Source organism: Pezoporus wallicus, unplaced genomic scaffold, assembly GCF_028554395.1.
Source record: "Pezoporus wallicus isolate ANWC-B61680 ecotype Strahan unplaced genomic scaffold, APGP_CSIRO_Pwel_v1 contig_2384, whole genome shotgun sequence".
Taxonomy (NCBI): domain Eukaryota; kingdom Metazoa; phylum Chordata; class Aves; order Psittaciformes; family Psittacidae; genus Pezoporus; species Pezoporus wallicus.
The window spans coordinates 8,559,805-8,579,903 of NW_026640488.1; the positions used below are offsets into that span (position 1 = coordinate 8,559,805).

A 20,099-nucleotide genomic window follows, 5' to 3' on the forward strand; every position below is an offset into this window, starting at 1 on the left:
GATTACTGACCAGCTGTAGCTCCACCATTTTCATGACAAGAAACCTGCGTTTGCAGCCCTCTAAGAAGATATGACCCTGCCTTTCCAAGCACTAGGACTTGCAACTGAAAGGAGACGTCCCTAACCCAAAATCAGGTCAGTGACTAAACTGTTTGATATTGGCAAGTGTCATGAACTTATGAAGTCACTTGCAGCTCTTGCTTAGACCAGAGAGCAAGAGCTGTTTATTTAAATGTTTCTGAAATAGCAGCTGAGATAGGGAGAGAAGAGTGGGGAGACAAAACTGCACCGTGGCCCTCTGAAAATGCAGATGTCTTTGCTGTTAAGAGCTTATGAATATGGTACCAACAAAGGACACTAGCCAACTGGTCTTTAATAACGCACACAGGTCTTTAATAACCATGGATGTAGGATTATAAAAAGATCACATCAAGCTGCATTTGCTGGTTTCAGTTTATTTCTTCTAAACAGCATGCTACAAAATTAAGGTCTGTATCGCAACCTTTTGGGAGCTCTAACCTATTTCCAAAGCTCTAACTCAAGAAATTATAGCCTGCCATATCTGCTTGCTGGCTGCTTGGCAAGGATGTTGGTGCAGTGTGAGCCTTGCTGGGCAAAGACAAAATGGCATTGCTTCCTACCCCATGTGGCAGTCAGCATGCTGCTGTGCTCCTTACTGTTTTTGCTGAGATAAGCAGAAGGTACTTTTTTTTGCGGTACAGGCGATACCAGCAGTCTCTTAGGCTGACAGACAATGTGGCATGGACTAGGTGAGAAACGGGATTTTGCCTCTTCCCTCTTTCTGATATAGCTTTTGCATCAAGAAATGCAAAGTGTAGGAAAGCATCTCTTGGTTTAGGAGCTACCATATTCTAACTTCCAGTAAATTCAAAGCAAAAACAGAAATCCCATGTCCTTTGTGCTAGTTACTTTTGGTACATGGGATGTTGCTGAAATTTTGTTCCATGCAAAAAATCTTTCTCTTGCATCAATCTTTCATCTGACCCATTATTGAAATAATCTTCAGCTAGCTTACTCTTAAAAAGCTGAACCTGTGGTGGTTCTCAGGACAGACTTGGCACCACATATATGATGAAACTAAAGACAGTCTAGCCATGAATAACACTTTCAGTTTCCTGAGAGCTTCCATCAAAGTAAACCTGGGGTAAGATATTTCCCTTTTAAAGCACACGTTTGAAGTAAGGAAGGCAAACTGAACATTTTTCTGTTATTTGCTTGCCACGACATTCTTTGCTTGGTGTCTAAGCACAGTGGCTGGCATACGCAAATATGGCAGCTCATTTTTTAAAAAAGCATAAGTGTTATATCAGTAATAAAGAAAACAATTTGCATTTCAGATGAAGAGACAGCGGTACACCACAAAATATTTACTCTACCCAGAAGACCAGCAATTTACAGACAATTTAAAAGTGGTTTAAGACTTTTCTTGTCAGTATGTGTAAGCATTTAAACCTTACGACTTTGTTTTTAACTAAGGTTTTCATTTGTGTGCTAAGTAGTTTAAGTTAAAGGATTAGATTGTGAGGGGCTGGTGTGTGTTAACTGACATTCTTTCAAAGGCAGTAGTGATTTAGGTCTGAGTTTTTATAGCATGTGGCGTGTAAGGAGTGTTTAGCTTCTTGTGAAGTTTTTGTATTTTTTATTTTTAATAGAACTTAGTCTTTACTGGAGAGGGTTAACAGAAGCTCCTAAATGGCTCTTGGTCTGGCTGTGTCCTGCGAGCAAAGCAAACAGGCACAAGGGAAATTTGTACTGCTGTCATCAGAGCACATCTGGTCCCAAAGCTGTATTGCAGGCCTCTCTTTAAGCTTTATCAATCATAATGGCAACAGATGTGTGCAAGGACCAAATATGAGTTTACTTGCATGGAGATGTTCCCATAAGCAAAGTTAAACCCAAGGGAGGGTGCTTGGGATCTGCAGTGCCAGATGATTTGTGACTCTGTGAACTGTAGTTGTACCTGTGGTGGGGGCAAGGAGCCCTCTAGTTCTTCATGAAATGTAATTTACAAGGAGAATACCTATAGCTGCTTGGCTTATCTCCAATGAGATGAAGCTGCTGTAACTGCCCTTGCAGGGTACACCACCAACCCACCATACTGAAGTGCATGCTGTCAAGCTGTGGTGAAGTTAATTAAGTATAGAAGAGCTCCTAAAATGGATCTTTTGAGTTACCAAATAGAAAAAAAAAAAGGAAAAAAAAAAAGAATTTTGCTTTATAACCCATGTAGCTACCTATATGCAGCAAAGGATGCCATGTCAGATAAGTCAGGTAGTGCATACATAATCTTGTGATACCTGAAAGCTGCTCCTAATTGCTGCCTTACTTGTGGCAGTGATGCCTCGGAAGAAAGTCCCTAAACCTCTTGAGTGGAGCAGCGGCCCTGGCTCACTCCGCCATAGCAACAAAAGTGCTTCCTGCTGGAAAAGCCAGCTGAGTCCAGAGAAGATCCCCAGAGACCTTTAGAAATCCCAGAAAGCTTTAGCCTCAAAGAGGAAGAGGCACAACTCTGAAGCTGGCAAGACAAAACAGCTTGCCAGTGGCAGGCATACAAAATTTACCAGAAAAAGGTCCAGAGCCACAAGAGCTGGCATCAGTATGTTTCATTTGGCTTCTCTTCTGCACTCTCCCACTCCAGTGCTTGGCAGAGCAGATGTAAAACATGGCACGCTGCTTGCGGAGATACTGGTTACAGTTATCAGATCTAGGATCCTCAGAGACAGCTTAGTCCGACCACTTATGACAGGCTGAATTTGTGGGAACTGCTGTGTCCTTTTACTGGATCCAGGCATGATAATCCTCTCATTGGAAAGCTTTTCAAAGAATTACAATTCTTGATGCACACTGTCACGCTTAAGGCTGTATATGATTGCAGGAGTTCACTCTTGCATGCTTAAAGCATTTGTGTAACAATTCCTTAAACCTGTATAAGCTGTGTCTGATGATAAGTATTTTGAGAAGAAAAGCACTTTCCCCCCGCCCACCCAAAGGTGTATTAAGGCTGCTGGAGTTAATATGGGAAAGAGACTGAATGCACAGCAGCAAACTGTGCAGCCTGGCTCACTGACCTGAGACGCTACACTAGCCACGGAACAAAAGCCTAAGCCTGGCCTTCCTTTCCTTCACCTCTCCTAAAGTAGCTATGCCAAGTACCATCACTGGGCAGCAAATGTAGCAAAAACACCAGCCCCCATCTCTCTGTGTTTAAATTGAATAAACTGAAAGGTGCTGGATGGGAATGTGTATTGAGGATTTACCCACATCCTTGATTCTGCAGCCTCCTCTACTCCCAGTGCATACTAAGCAAGCAGGTCATTCTGAATGCAGGAAACTTTTTAAACCACCACTTTAAAATACCTACAGAACACACTTGGTGTTGAAGTTGTATTACTAAGAAGTTAAGGATTTTTAAAATAATTATAAAAGCATAGTGGTTACAAGGAAGAAATAGAGCATGATTAAGAAAGCTTCTGAACACCTTAACAAGTGGAAATATTCAAGTCTTAACTTTTCTTTATGCTTTGTCTTCCTACCTGTCATTCAGCTTTTCATGTCTATCTGCAATGCATAGTATTCTTGTAACCCTAATGCTTTCTAGGGTCTTTAAAAACTCTGCAGCTAACATTTTAATTGGTTGGCTTTTTGTTTTTGTTAGGTCAAGGAACAGTTAAATGCAATCAGTGAGCAGTGCCATCTTAATTATGGAAAAGCCAATACACAGCTTTGGGCAGTGTGAAGAACAGACCCAGCACAAGCCTTAGTACCTTGGCTATGACTTAAGTATACGTGTAACTTCATGATAACAGCGTCATCATGAAGTCACTAAAGTCCCATAATCCCTGAGGAAAGGGGAGGGCAAGTGATGCCATGTGTGAAAACCTGTACTAGGTAGCTTTTATCCTTCCCTCCCTCCCTCCCTTACAGGAGACCTGCATAACATTCTTATTCTCCAGTTATTTGCAATTATATTTTACATAGCTCATTATTAACAGAATCAACTAGTTAACTGAAAAGCTATAAACAAGGCAAAACCTCAGAACTCAGAATGTGGTGTATGGAGGAAGCAGTAGAATAACATGTTTTTTCAGGATGCAAAGTGCTTCTGCACATGCTTTGATTAGCTCTGAAGAAAATGGCAGGCTTGGAGGTGGTTTAGTTGTGCTGGGGGAGGCCTGTGAAAGAGAAGAAAAAGCAACCATATGTGTCTGTGCCCTGGTTCACATCAGGGAGCACTAACCTTGGGGTTCAAGACTGATGGCTGTCCCGCAGCACCAGGGGAGAGCACACCCAGCAGCAGGTGTGGAAGGAGGAGTGCCGGGCTTACCTCAGGCAATGCAAATACTCCAGGACCAATTGGCACAATCAGTGAAGCCAACCCACGTTGCTTGGCACAGCCAGCTAGCCACGTGGCACGCTGGCATACCTGTGCTATGGCTTTAGCATAAGAGCAAACAAGGGCCTCCAAACTTAGGCTCAGCAAGCCCAACCCAAATGACCAGGTCAAGCGTACTGCAGGCATTAATTAGATGCTAGGTAGGCTTACTTGTCATGAAACATGATGTGAAATAATAATACAAAGTATAAGAGACTGTGAAATATCAGGAACAATTGTGGCAACCAAGCCAGCCTGCAATACCCAGGCATTTTAGATTAACATTGTGGGCATTGCTAACTTGAGAAATATGGCACGTGTGTCTACCGTTTCAGATTGGACTGAAACTTCACATGAGATACCTACAAGTTGCTGCCAGTTACCGGTGGAAATGTCAGTCAGGTGAAGAAAAGAATGAGTTGCCTGCTGTTGCCTGAGGAATGCGTAGTGCAAATATTTTACACATACAAATGCGAAGTGCAGACTGAAGGCAAATTGGACAAAAAGTGCAGAGCATAACAGCTGCTGTGAAGGATGAAGCACCTTTAGGTTATAAAGTTGCATGTTAGGGATAGATGTTCACAAGCTCCTCAGGCACAAGAAGTAACTGGGAAAAGGGTAACTGCATGGTAAAGGCTGCATGCTCTGTGCACATTGTTTACAAACCAGGAGCACAAAGAAACTGTTTTTTGTAAAATCTCTTAACTCTAAGGAGTAAATCTTTAAAGCAGCGCAAGGGAGTCATGCACACAAATCTCATTATTTTGAAAGCTGCTTAGAAACTTTAGCCCTTAGAGTCAACATACCACAATGCATTCAGAAGTACAATTTCAAAGAGTTACAAATGCTTCTAACAATTAGCTAATTAAAAAAAAAAAAAGGAGAAAAAATAGGATTTAAAAGGATTTAAAAGGAAAGAATTACAGAGGGGTTATATGTTAAGAAGGAGGTAATTGAAAGAGATTGAGAGGGTACAGTAGGAAGTGGATGTGGTTAAGGTATTTGTAAGATTAGTTGAAGAAAAGTCTGGTAAAACTGGAAGTAGGAAGCCAAATCCTGGGACAAATGAATAGAGTTTCTTTGATGTATTTGGAGCTGCATGGTTTCTACATAGTCAGCATCTGGCCTGTGGATCTTAAGAATGATTGGATAAAAATAATGGTGGAAGCTTATTAAAATACAACCATAAAAAGTGGTATATAGTATTTGATGCACAAAAGGTACTTATATTATCGGAGATTAAATACCCAGTCAAAAGAACCAAACAGCTGCAGGTAGTACAGCCTCAGGGGTCTTAGGGAATTAAGCAACTTAACAGTAATGGAAGCTGTGACTTGCTATGCAAGCTGGTTTATTGAAATCAAAATTGAAACAGGATTTATTACTGGTTTAGAGGTAGATTGTGAGTTTGAAACTCATTTTCGAACGTGTCCTCAAAGAAGCAGGATGATATGAGTGTTAAAACTTGGGGGGGACCCGTGGCAGTTGGAGGTTATGAGGAAAGCTCTGGCATGCAAGTGATACTGACTCCAATTAGTGCAGATATGCCTTTTGAAATGCCTGCAGGGTTTTTATAACTATAGAAAACACACTCAAACTTCGGGTAAGTAGGTTGTGTGTGCATGCTTGAGTTCTCAGCTTCTAGGATTAAGAGACTGTAAATCTGTGCACCATGCTATAGGTGCTCTAGTTACAGACTGGACTCATATGTGCTAGGCTAGGCACTGAGCAAACACGGGACAACGATACACAGCAAACAGTGTACAAAGCAAAAAGACAGAGAAAGATAAGTAAAGAGCCAAACCAGGTCAGCACGACAGCACTCAAACTTTGTATTCCCCTGCTGAGCCTGCAGAGCTCCTAGGATCTTTTTGCATTTTACATGCTAAAATTTCAAAATCAGAAGACAAGGGAATCTCTGTCCTGACTTTAAGCAGACTCATTTCGAAGATAACTCTCATTTCATTTTCATTGCTTCAGTGAGCCAGTGCCATGTTCAGAGCACTGTTAGCGTTGAGGAAGAATAGACAAGCACTGAGAGTTTCATGGCTGTAAAAATAAACACTGTCAGCAGGATACATAAAATAATATATTGAATTTGAAACACAACATCACAGGCGAATGAAGAAAACCAGTTGCATCTGCTAAGCATTTCTGGGCAGATCAATTTACATAATGTCATTCTGTAACTACACAACTTTATTTAAAAAGTCAGACGGAACAGTACTGCAGGTCTGGGATAAGCAGCAATGGACTTTCTTAGGTCAAAAGAAAGAAACAAACAAACAAATCACCATCTTTTTTTATCTAGGTACAAAACACATTAGGATGAACATACTCTGAACCTCTGAGCTTATGTTTAGTGCAAAATTGAGTGTGTTCAGAGAACTACATAAAGATTTGCCTCCTTGATTTCTGCCACTTCTTTAGAATCCAGGGTGTCAGCACATTCAATATGAGAACTGTTGTAATGATGGCATGTGCTGTTGTGCAGAGGTGAGGAACCTCAAAGTCATAAACTTGGGCGGGGTGCATGTATTTGTTAAGGACTTTGCCTGTCAGAAGTTGAGAGCTATAAATGAATTCATCTGCCTGTGAATCCATCTGCCTATTCTTTGTATTTTATACTAGGTCTCAGGATGCATCAATGACAGACTAGTATTACCCTAAAGTGCTGGAGGCTTATTTGATCACTTTGAGAAGTTTCTCCCATGCCTGCAAGTAGCTGGAAGAAGGCTGTGACATCAGAAACTTTAAAGAGGTCTGGCTTTTTCTGAGTCTGTGTAGCGAGTGTAGATGTTGATGCTGGTGCTGGTCCTGTCCATGCACTGTGGGGCAGGGTGGAACATTTGGATTCGTAATGGAGATAATTGACAGGAGAGAATTATTCAACTGTATCCAGATAATTGACCAGGAAACTGAAAATCCTGGTATCAAGGTTGTAGCCTGATGAGGAACTTATACTGTATAAAGCAATCTTTTTTTTTTTTTTTTTTTTTTTTTTTTGGGGGGGGGGGGGGGGGGGGGGGGGGGCGAGGGGAGAAGATAGGGAATGATGACAGACTAACAAAAGGGCAGTAGGAGGGGAGGAAGGATTTGGTGAAAGCTTTGAATGATCAGAGAGGACACTTATCAGATGAAGCAATTTCTGGGAGGCATACAATGAAGTATTTTAAATTTCAACACCAATTCAAGTTGTGCAGCCACTCAGAAAAACTTAAAAGCTTTTTTGAAGATAATTGCATGCATTTTACATGTACTATAGGCACTTACTCTTTCAGAGAGTGCAAGTAATTGATCACTCCTGCCGAAGGTAATAGTGCATCTCTGTCTAGATTGCAAAGCAATAACTACTTGTTTAATTAATGAAAATTATGCCTAACAGTCTAAAATCCAGATTCTAGTCACTTTTTAAGTTAAAGTGACTAATATATTTTTGGAATAACAACTTTGTGTTTTTCTGCTGTGTACAGGGCACTAATACTCCAAGTTCAGAGCTTGTATAATCCACAAAAATAATTCCCAGTGCCCATCCATCTCTGTATCATCAAGCTGATATCACGAAGACTATAGATAAATCTAACAACTGTAACTTTCACTAATAGTCTACTTAAGGCTGATGAATTTGAGAGGCTGGTCAGAAAACAGTGATGAAAATTTAGTAGCCTAGTGGACACTGCACATGATGGGGAATGACAAGTTTAGAGAACAGTTTGGTGTCATTATAGTTACCACCATTAAACCACCCTTTGTGCAACGAGTGATAAAGAAGTGGTAACATCTCTGAAGCAAAAGGAAAAATACACTACAATCTCTCAGTAACATACCCTGTCCCACACCATCAAGCTTATTTTTATCTTATTTAATGCATAGCATCAAGAAGCCTGTCACTGACTAAAACACTTATACCAATCTAGTTATCCACCAGCTCTGAACTGAGCTGCATGACTAGAATCCAGGCAGTCTACCTGCCTTAGTGCACACTGTTACCACTTGTAGGACTTGAAATACAGCCAGAAATGTGGGTCACAATGGAAAAGATTAGAGTCCATCTCCTATGCTGAAGTCCTGTGTCATAGCAGGCAACCTTGGTGGAAGATCAGTGTGAACTGTGAGGATTTACACTGTCTCAGATTATTTTTACTATCACATCACCAGCCTGTGTGCATTTTTTAACTTATCAAAATGAATGACATTATTTTATTACCTCTGTGGGTTCATCCTAAAACACTAAGCGCAAGACAGTGGAATTTGACATTTTCACAGCTTTGGCTATGGAATGAGATACATGTCTATGTACTTTTGCTACAGATGCACTCATGCTGCACCTAAGAAAATCTGCTTTCCTGCTTCTAATGTGATCTAAAATATAAGATAGCTTCTCAAACACAGTAGGTAGATGTAAGGCATGTTAATATAGGTATCAGCTGATCCACAACTGCGCATTTGAAGGTCACGTAAATCTTAACTTAGGCAAAATTCATGGTTGATACTGATTTGACTGTTTCTCAAATGAAATTTAAAATGAGTTTTTCAATATGTATTTTTTGAATGTGTTGGTATCAAGCATTTATGAATAGCTTTAGTAATCAACTGTCATAGGAAAGGAAAACAAGTATGTGAAAAGTCTGCATCCTATTTACATTTGTAATATTTCATAATTCTTAAGGTATCAGTAGAAGCATTTTAATGAGGGTTTTGACAATAGTGCTGTACCAAATGCACTGAAAATCCTTTTGATGATTAATTAAAGGAGATTGTAAAGGCGTAATTTGAAAAGATAAGGGTGGAGTTAAAAAAGATACCTCACCCACTAGAAAAATGCCTGTGCTGTTCTTGGCCTATGTTTAAGTGCATATTAATAGATCTCCAAGAACAGGTATTTCTTCTTCTGCAAGTAGTAAGATGGCTTCTCATCTAGTATTTTACTATCAGGTATAAAAAAAATCATGTGGCCTTGTGCATACGAGAATAATGCATGTTTATAGAGCTCTGGTTTGAAAAGTCACAATACTTTGCCCTCAGAATGCAAACATGGTATTGCTTGAGACACCCAGCAACTAGCATAAATGCATATAAATTTAGCAATGCCATTAATGCTCTATTTTTAGTACTATGATTCTGTGCATCACTATTGTAATACATGGAATACGGATACAGTGTATCCTACTTCAGTAAGTGTGCTGGATTATTTTTCAGTGGTCAGCAGTTGCGTATCCACTGCTCCACAATGAAGCTCATCTTTAAGAACCTCCCACGCTGATGTGAGTGTCTCTGCAAACTGTTTATGTAATTCTGATAATACCACAGGATACTGCAGACTGCAACTTAAAGTGCACAGGTACAATTCAGCCCCTTAAGTTCTGGTTTGCAACAGGATTTTAGGTGGAGTACTTACTTTATTTTGCAGATCTGATCTTTCTGATTTGAGTTTGATTAAACACCTTGTATTCACATTTAGCTTAGAAAAAGAAGAAAAATGTGATTCTTTTGAATAGCAGCATCAAATTTAAAGTTGAGAAAGCCATAGCCAGTAATTTTTATCCTAAAAACAATTCAAGGTGAAATCCTGGCTCTATTTAAATCAGTGCAACGCTCCACTAATTTCAAGTGAAGGTATTCACCCTGCTAAATGCTTTATATCCTAAGGGCTCGGTAAGTTGTTGCAAAAACATTATGTAATTAAATGATGAAAAAACCACACACCCATTTGTCTTTAGAAAAGGGAATTTCCTCACCTAAGGTAAAAATTTTTGCTGCCAGGTTTCCGTGAGAGAAGCTGACAGAGGTAATCCAGCAGTGATGAAATATTCTGGGATTAATTAGGCATGGCCTAGATACAAGCAAGAGAGTATAAGGGCTGACCTAAATGTAGCAAGGAACAGTGCCTCTTTCTCCTCATTTCTGTTAATCCACCTTGACACCAAAGGCTGAGCAGGGCAAGTTTGAAGAGAGCGCGTGGATATAAGTCTGAAAGACAAGAAAGTTATTACGCTGATTTTAATTCATATTATTATTTAAAGTGTATTGAAGACATGATTTAGCTTCCTGTGTCTTGTAGGTTAGTAAGAAGTCAAGCAGCTTTTCCAAGCACTTAGTCAAGAGTCTACAAAAGCCCTACTGTGGATCACCACGCTTTATCGGAATATGAAGTTTTCCTATTGCTTCCACTTTGTCCCAAAACACCATTTCGACCGGGGGGAAACCAATTCATCCCACACATGCTGTGTTCATTTTTAAGTACATACAAATATGTCAAAGTTGTTGATAGCAAATGAGGAATGGAATAAGCTTCGCTTTGGCCTAAGGTTTACAGGAGCAGCTTTCATTTGTTAAAACATCAGCGATTCTTCAGTTTAATTTGAAATAATGTCAATTGCAGTAATCTGCTTTATAAGTGTGTTGAGTCTCAAGTTACAACCAGTGAAATAAATTGATTTTTTTTTAAGGACAAAACTTTAAATTAGTCTTTTCCCTCTTACTTTGTGAACTCCAAGTAAATTCTGAACTTAAAGGATGCCCCTGGGTTGATCAAAGTACTTAGAACAAAGATTCAGTTAAGCCAGTATTAAAATGAAAGTACAATATAGAAATCTGCTTCTTGCTAATTGCAGGGAATTTTAGACAATTTTTGGTTTAATGGGAATAATCAGCCCACTAGTTTTTAAGTCACTGCAGTTATACATTAGAAAAAGGGGGTTGAATTAAGAGGTCTGAAAACCCGCAGTATTTGAAGATGGATGGGATCCTGCCATTGTTACTATTACTTGTCACAGGTGACTAAAAAGCAGCAGCTTGCCAAGATGATGACTTTATTACAGTTCTTCACCTTTATTTCAAAGTCTTTTTGACAGGTCTAGGAATTTTTTCGGTGAAGTTGGTTGGGTTTTGGGTGGGTGGTTTTTTCAGTTGTGGGTTGTTGTGGGTTTTTTTTGGCTTAGCTTTCAGTTTGGGAGAAAGATGGAAAACATTTTAAAACAAAAAGTTGAAAGGAGTATCTATCTCAATACTAGAGTTAAAACTGCACAAGTTAGGAATCATTTAATTCATAAATAAGGATATCTGTATGTAACTTTGGACCAGAGAAAAAGGAGAAACTACAACAAAATGATGCATCTGCATGTTGTACTAAAGCCCTTTTGAAATCTGTTTCATTATGATTATATTTAGTAAAAGACTTGAATGTGTGCAGTGTTATGATCCAACAGCTGCTATTGCCTGCAATTCCACAAGCAATTCCCACAAAATATGTCTTTTACAACAGAATCGTTTCATTGAACTACTAATCAATACAACTTGGTGTCAGACCATACATAATAGAAATAATCTACTGTTTAAGAGTTTCTCTCCAAATAGCAGCTCAGCTGCTGGTAATATCAAACTTAGAACTTATGAAATCTGGAAGAAGTAACAAAGCTTGGAGCTGTCTGGCAGTGCTTTTATGATTCATTGCTACTAAGACTCTCAACTTCCAGGCATCAATTTGTGAAGGAGGCTCTGTCCTGAAAACTTTAAATGACTGATTGCAATAGTCTTGCTGTCATTTTCTGTTGCAGAGACCTTCCCCATTCTCCAAGCATCCAGGGACCCCAGTCTGAAAAACAGAGTCCAGATGATCTCTGTGATGTTGCGCAATTTCTACTATTTCAATGTTAATGTATAAGCCTATCTACTGGACTGGACTTTCACAGTAGTTATTAATTTACCTTTTACTTATTTATGTAAAAAAGGGCTAATGACACCTTCTGAAATAATGCTTTGCAAACTTACCCTGTGACTAAGGAACAACAAAAGATACTTGGTTTAGGGACTAGTAACTAGTTGCATGTCCATGCTTTTCTATATAAGTCTCAAGTGTCTTTTTTTTATTTGTCTGTGAAGCTTCATAGGGTTTGATCTTGCTCAGATTTGACACTCTGGCTTTATTGAACTCATCGAGTGCTTTATAAATGTTCATTATCTTCAGTAGTTAGGTTTTGTTTCATTTTGAGCAACATGGCAGAATATATCCTGAAGAAAAAACTGTCAAAGTTATTGAAGTTTTACAGCCAATATAGCAAGTATGATACTGAATCGATAATTCCCAAGTTACCAGTTATATGTTAGACTATCAATCAACACTTTATCACTAAATAGTAAAAATCCAGAAATACGAAAATCTCATTAATTTATAGTTGGAAAATTTTCCATTTTGCACCTCACATGCACTGCAGATCTTGTTCAGCCTGACAATTTCATCACATTAACTCCACTAATATTCTATATTTTAAAAGCTTTCTGGAAAAGTAAATCAGCATCTGAAATGTGGGTGGTTACACCACTCATTTTTTTTTCAGCATAACAGAAATTGAAGCAACCTATTTCAATTTTCTCTGCCCTAGATTCAGGAAATGATGCAAGTTAATTTCTGTTCATATTCAGAAATATGATACCTTGGAAAAGGATATTTTCTAGACCTGACCTGATTACTTACATCTGGCTCAAAATACAGGTGAGAGTTCCTAAAAAAAAAAATAAAATAAAAAATAAAAAATAATTTAAAAATAGACATTTAAAATATTTTTTTACTTTTAAAATGGCAAACCCGCACTTAGAATCAATCCAGTTCTCTTCAAACTTAAATGAAACACCCACATAACAGACCATCCCATCCACTATTTTAATGAGATCTAAATCTGTCAAGGATTGTCAACACTCATCATAGTGTGGATGTTTTGAGGACTTGCAAATCTGAAAGAAGTTAAATTTCTTCAGACAAAAGCAGTATTAATAATACAACATTGCTAATAGACATTGATTGGTACTCAATACCAAAAAGGGCAGCTGAAAAAAAAAAAAAAAACAGCTTCTTACATTAGTCTTCAGAACATGGGTAGAATCCAGACCAGTACAAAATAATGAGCTCATTTACTCTTGTGTGGGAAAAGAGAAGAGTAGCTAGAGGTGATACAGCAGGAGGAAAACCAAATAAGTAGGCATGACAGGAGTATGGGGGCTAAATGTAATGACAGGAACTTCATAACATGTTCTTCATAAAAATGACAGGAAAAGCAAATGAGGCAAACTGCACTCTGCCAAAAGCATCCATTCAAATTCTGAAATATTGAAGGATCACTTTTGGTAGGACACACGTTGCTAAACCTCTGGTTTAAAAAAAAAAAAAAAAAAGGATAAATGAGAATTACAGGAGGAATGCTACTAAAAGCTATAGATCATTAACATAAAACAATGAAAATGAAGCACATCACAGTCTAATTTGCAAAAGCACATATTAAATATTACTGAGTCACTTATTTGACTTAATTTCTGGGATTGTTTTAAAAATAAGAAGAACTTTAAATCCTGTAGTTCCTTTTTATCAACTGTGAAGTTAAATATACATGCATTGTACATATTTAGGGCATAGTTTTATCTCCATCGTAGTATCACCTCAATAATCCAGAATCTCACCGCAAATCATTCAATGCTGGGGACAGTGTCAGAAGAGAGGATGAGCCTGATTAACATAAATTAATCAGGCTTCTCCAGCCACATGTAGAGTTTCTACCTTCTCAGATGCAAACTAGGGAAGGAGTTTCTTGGATTCCACCTGGACACTCCAGAAGTTCAGTTAGCAGCACACAAGAGTTTTCCGTGTCAGTGTAGCAGTATGTAGGGATATGGAAAACTACATCAGATTTGTTCAGAGATGACTGTTCAAATGTAAATGACCTTAGAAGAGCTGGCACTGGAGTAGGGAAGGTCAGAAGAGGTGTGAAAAGGGAGCTGGAAGTTTTCACTGGAACAGAGGTGTTGCTTGTGTCGAGGGTATTCAGTTTAGGAAAGCAAGTTACTCTCTGCCAGCTGGCTTTTTCTAGCACTTTCTTGTTTAATCAAAGCACGACCAAATTTGTGTTACGTGAAGCCTAGAGTGTAGTGAAATGCTGTATTAAATGGAGCATTGGTAGTTAGATCTGGAAACTTCTAAGAAAGTGAAATTGCTTGAGGTCTACAGTTCATTTGTCGTATTTTAACCCCAGCTGGCAACAAACACCACTCAGCCACCTGCTCACTTAACTCTGTGCAAGCCCTGCTCAGCAACAACTGAAACATCGGTGTGTTAGCAACATTATTTCCAGCACAAATCCAAACCACAGCCCACACTAGCTACTATGTAGAAAATTAACTCTACCCCAGCCAGCGCCAGCACGCCATCACTAATTTCAAAGGACCTATTTTCATGAGGGGAGAGGGGGGGGAAAGGGAACAACCAAAACCAAACCCACAATTTGTGTTTTGTGCTCACTGCACTCAGTAGAAAGAGAAGTTGGTCCCTGACTTGCAGATTTTACAAAGGAGATCTATGTGTTGACAGAAAACAACCTGCAGATGAGCACATGAACAGCGAAGCCCTCAGAGCAGCTTTGTTGTATTACAGAGCTTCCTTAAGTTTTCATCTTAATAGGTACAAAAGTTCTGTAGGAATTTCCTTTCAAACACTATGTTAATGAGCAAGCAGAGTGCTTTATTATGGCCAAATATTCAGGACAAGAGTTAAGAGGCGTATCCAGATCCTGGTGCTTCTCTAGTGCTAGCAGTTGCATGAGATTTTGACATTTGCTAGTGACCCTGCTCCAGGCACCATCCCCCAAATCCCCAGCAAAAAGGCAACTGCCTGGCTTAGGGGATTGGTAATCGGATACTTCACCTCCAGGTCATTGTAGGTCTCTAGTTCAAGAGCAGCAAGGCTTTGTAAAGACTTAGACACTACTGGATATTTATTTGGAGGCATATGGATAAGTGAGCATATGATTTCTGTGCAGCAAGCAGCAGACATGTCCACATATAGATACAAATATTATGACAGTTGCCAGTCTGTTAGAAACATTTGAATGACAGTATATCAGTCTGACAGAGGTTGATTAACTCCCTAATAACAGTGGGGATTGTGTCTTGTTATAGTACTGGATGGATTGTAAAAAGCATCGTAGTTTCTACAGTATTTTGCAACTGAGAGAGGCAAAAATCCATGTTTAACCCTCCCTTTTCCCTGTCCAGGTTGTAAAAGACTTTGAAAGTAGTTTTGAATGTTACTGGAGGCAATCCAAAGCCAATTTTAATTTGAGTTTTCCGTCTTTGCCAGTATGAATTCACCAAGATGTAAAATATCTTCTGCAGGTCTTTCCAGGCACTTCACTACATAGGGAAAACTGCAAGTGCAGAATCTGAAACTTCCACACGTCCTTAATGAGGATAAAACTGGAAAAAAGAAACAACTACTTCCAAGGTCAGTATTAACCTAATGCTTCTGCAGTCAGACTGTATGGCCTGTGTGTGAGGGAAAAATGTAGATGATGCTCCCTGTTGTGGTGGGACCAGAGCAGGCAGGTGTAATAGTAAAACAGAAGCATGATGCTTTTTCCAGTCTGCTGTCAGGGGTAGTTTCAGAAGGGAGTGGGGCTGGCTGGCATGAGCACCTTGTCCATTGGCCCGTGCTGCCTCCCAGTGGGCATCAACTTCTTTTTCGGGGGAAAAAGAAGGGGTTTTTTAAATGCCCAGTACAGAAACCACTGCCCTCAGACAACTAATGGGGGAATTCACTGATGGCGGCACTTCCGCTGTCTAAAACCAAACTCTTGGATTTTGTACAGTGTACAGCACTCTGTGATGATCTTGGATGCACGGTTCATCCATGGGTTTCTGCAGAACATAAGCCTGCGTTTAAAAGCAGACAAAAAACACAAACAAACAAACAAAAAAAGGTTTCTGCAGGCAACTTTACAAATGTGAATTCACATCGTATTGACTCGCACGCAGAAGGCTCTGTCCCTGTCACTCTCAGCTTCGACAAGCAGCAGCAGAGTGGTACCACATCACTTGAATGTAGCCAGTTTTACAGAGCCCTCTGTGCAGTGGTAAAGGTAACTTATTTTTTCTTCTCACTCTCTTTGAATGTGCTCACAGCCCCCACAATGAAAAGGGATCTCAAAAATGGACAATTAAACAACGGGAGGAAAGAGCACCTTTTGCCACAGTAAGGTCTCCATAAGGCAGTGAAAAGTTGTAAGGAACACTTCCATACGTTTTCGACAGCCTACAAAGCTTCACGGTTTGTAGCCCCAACCTGCCCTTTCCTACTCGGCTTGCTAAACCAAGGGGTCTGCTTAGAGCCAGGCACCTCAACCCTATGCTTTCCCTAGCTAAAAAAAAAAACAATCCCTCCCAGGCTTGTGCTATTATCTACCTGGGAACAGTCACATAAACTTTTGCGTTGGGTTGTTTGTGGGGTTATTGCAACCTAAAACAGGGGAGGGGCTTTGGGGAAAACACCTCTGGGGACCCCCCTGGGGAAGTCACAGGGCTTTGCAAACACTCCTAAGGATTAGAGCTGTTGCCCATGCTTTGAACAATGTGTTTTTCTAAGTCTTGAGCTGTGCTCTTAAAGAATGGGAGGGGGGAGGGAGGTGGCAGATCATACAGGGCTATAGCACAAGTTATATGAATAAACAAAGACTTCTGTATCCAGGTGTGTCCAACTACAAAAGTCACTTAGGTATGGGTTGAGGTTTGGGGTTTCTTTTCCTCCAAAGTGATCCTGTTCAGAGTGTAATATACTGTTTTATTTCTACAGTGCTTATCATTGAAGTTAACGCTTAGGATCCTTGGATGTGATATCCTCACAGTGCACACAAGAAATAGATCTGAAAAACATCAAAGCAAGCGGATAGCACTGAATACACAGAAAAAGCAAAAGTATTACACTGGAAGTACTGCTCTTGCATCACTCTGCTTTGTGAAGAGCTCACATTATCGGGTTTGCATGCGTGTGTGCACGTGCGAGACTCCTTCAAAGGAGGAAACAGGATGCCTAACTTTTAGTGCAGAAAATTAGTAACAAACTACGTGCAAGATACGGGCCGATAACATCTCTGTAATCTCGTACTTAATCTGCTACCCTCAAGAAAAATCTATTGACTTTTCGGTGTTAGTCTGCCCAGGCTGCAAACAATAACTAATGGGCCTGTGTTACCCTGTGACAAGCACTGGAGCTGAGCGTTTGCGCCTCGATTTTTACAAGTCGGTGCCCAGAGCGGAGCTGCCCATCCGGCTGGCTGAGAAAAGCCAACCCCCGACTCGAGCTCTCCCATTCCGTCCCATTATTCCGGGCGGGGTGCAGGCGCCGTTAACCCCACGGCCGGAGCAGGTGCAGCGGGAGCACACACCCGCTGCTGCCGCCGGGGCGGGTGCTGGGTGCCGGGGCGGGAGCGGCTGCCCGGTGCGGGGCGGCCACGTGGAACCGCGGCTCCCGCGGCGGCTACTTCCTGCTCCGCATCGCCCCGGCCGCTGTGCACAGCGGGGAGGCAGCAGGCAGGCGAGCAGCCGGCAGTGGGGGAGCCTACCGGGGAGCAGGGGGAGGGAGGGAGGGAAAGAGGGGCGAAACAGAGGAGAGAAAAAACACAGAAAGTTTGTACGTGCGGTGGTGGGGGGGAGCCTCCGCAGGCGGGTGGCTGCCGGAGAGCAGCGGCGGCCGGGGGAGAAGGGGGAGAGGAGGAGGTGCCGGTGGAGCCGCGGGGGGCGGAAGCCCGCCGGTGCGCGGGGCCGGGCGCTGCGTGCGCGGCGGCGGGAGGGAGAGGGCGGGCGGGAGGATGCGGCTGAAGCTGGGCTTCCTGCTGCGCGCCGTGCTGCTGGCGGGCAGCTTCTTGGGGCTACTGCTGCTCTGGTCCTCGCTGTCGCCCCGCACCGAGGAGCCGGTTCCCCCGGGACGGACGCGGGTGAGTGTGCGGCCGCGCCGGGCAGCGGAGCGGGCGGGACAGAGCGGGTGGCGGGGCCGCCTCCCGGGATGTGACCGGCGGCGGCTGCGAGCGGGCGTGGGGGGGGGGGGGGGGTGTGCTGCCAGGACTGCGGCCTGCGGCGCTGCAGGCCCGAGAGGGGAGCGCGGAGCGGTGGCGCCGGCCCCAGCTGTCCCCCGGATCCGGCGTCCCTGCCCGGGCGCCGCCGAGCCTCGGCCCGCTGCCGCCGTAATGCTGCCCTCGCCGGGCCGCGGAAAGGACCGGGGCCGCTGCTCTCCGATGGGCCCCGGCGGGTGTCTGGTCTCGTCCGCAGCATCCCCAGCCGCCGGAGCCGGGCGGGGAGCTCGCCGCTGGTGTCCGCCGCCGGCGTGGTGGTGTGGGCAGTGCTTCGACGGGGCCCTTACCCGGGACCTCCCCGCCGCCGTGCCCTGCGCACCCAAACCAAGTGGGTTTGCGCCGCCTTTGGGGGTTTTCCACCCCGAAAATGGTGTGAGCGGTGTAAGCATCCTGCAGCGGTTCCCTTGGGCTTCAACAAAGGGTGCAGGTGTTCCCCCCTCCCACTCACCCACCCACCCCGTCCCCGGGGATCGGCTTTCTGACGTTTTAGTAACCCAACGGCACGTTTTGCCAAGGAGAAGCAGCAGGTCGGGTAACTGCAGAACAGCCCCAAGGCGTCGGGTTGATGGTGCTGGCAGTGCAGATCTCTGAAATGGGGGGCGAGACCCGTGAGGCGCGGGGTGGGCAGTGCGTCGGCCGAAAGGGGCAGTAGCCTTTAGAAATGCTTCAGGAGGTCAGCAAACAGGTCTGTATAGAGAGCCTTGCAGGCCGTATGTTAGTCAAGTGAGAATAATCTGACCCTACAATACCAGGGTCCTGGAAGGAGTCGAAGTGCTCTATCCATTTCATCAGATGTTTTAGAGCTGTGGAACATAGCTGGGATTAGGAGATCTGTTAGAAGTAAGAATAGTGAACATTCATTTAATCTTGATAAAGTCATAACATTTTACAGTGCTTACATTAAAACGTGATCTTTTGTGATGTGTTCACTAATGATCTTGGCCCTTCCTAGTGGGCTGCTTTGAATAATCGTGGAGGGCAAGCGAGCTGACTGAGTTCTTGCTTTTGAAAACTGGAAATGACTTTGGACGCCTTCAGCAGATGCTCTGTCTTCTGAAGCTGTTATAGTTTGCTGTGTCTTGGCAGTTACTGCTGAGATAATAGGCCATATTGGAGATACACAGTTTATTAAGCAGTGAAGTTTCTGTAATCTGTTCTTCTAGACACAGCATAGGCTTTCCCATGTATAGAAAAAAAAATCAGGAATTTTATTTGCATACCTCCCAAAAAAAAACATCGGGCAGTAAACATTTTGCATCAAATCCGGTTGAGTTGCTTTTCCTGCTTAGGAAGGGGTAACAGACCTGTAAAATGACATCCTCTGGGAAGAAAGAAAAAGGAGGTCTGGTTGTGTTGCTGTGTAGGGCAGTGACCATCTTCAGGTGATTATTCTGGGGTGACAAGTGAAATATTGTAGTCCTACAGTGTGTGCACTGTATCAACTTATTCAGGTGCTGTAATGAATCATGCTGTCCTTTGTCACAAGCCTGAAAGCATTCGCTCAAAGGCTTTTAAGCTGATCCCTTGTATCAACCTCCATTCACATGAGAGGTCTAATTTGGAAATCTTCTCTAGCTGCTGTGTGTTGCAGTAAAGGAGTCGTAAGAGGTTTTTACAGTCCAGCCCTTGATAAAGCATTATGCTGCCTTGATTGCCCTTGCCTTGGCTGGAAGAAGAGATAGCCATAACAGCCACTTCAGGAAATAATTCAGTGTTTGTTGGGAACAAATACAATTATATTAAGTAAACACCGTCAAAGATGAAATCTAAAGAGAGTATCTGGTTCATTAGCTAGATCAGCTGTTTACTTGTTGTCATGA

The 20,099-nt window shown here is 42.2% G+C and overlaps 1 protein-coding gene and 1 long non-coding RNA gene across 4 annotated transcripts in view; both read left to right on the plus strand.

Annotated features, from left to right (window-relative positions):
• Positions 1-77: 77 nt before the first annotated feature.
• On the plus strand, positions 78-16,079 carry LOC130604562 (uncharacterized). Of its 2 annotated transcripts, none has more exons than XR_008973485.1 (4): positions 78-135; positions 7,025-7,154; positions 11,950-12,884; positions 15,551-16,079. It is a non-coding gene; the product is annotated as an uncharacterized LOC130604562 (long non-coding RNA). The 2 variants fall into 2 exon arrangements; XR_008973484.1 differs by lacking the exon at positions 78-135 and having other exon boundaries at positions 6,169-7,154; positions 11,950-12,083; positions 12,775-12,884.
• Positions 16,080-17,987: 1,908 nt separating this feature from the next.
• GALNT7 (polypeptide N-acetylgalactosaminyltransferase 7) overlaps positions 17,988-20,099 on the plus strand; it is a 76,170-nt gene continuing 74,058 nt past the window's right edge. The window contains exon 1 of one of the 2 annotated variants that reach the window (XM_057419019.1): positions 17,988-18,144. In XM_057419019.1, coding sequence (XP_057275002.1) covers positions 18,019-18,144 — 126 coding nt within the window. In that variant the 5' untranslated portion in view covers positions 17,988-18,018. The remainder of the gene's footprint in view (positions 18,145-20,099) is intronic. The other variant, XM_057419018.1, reaches the window with a different exon arrangement.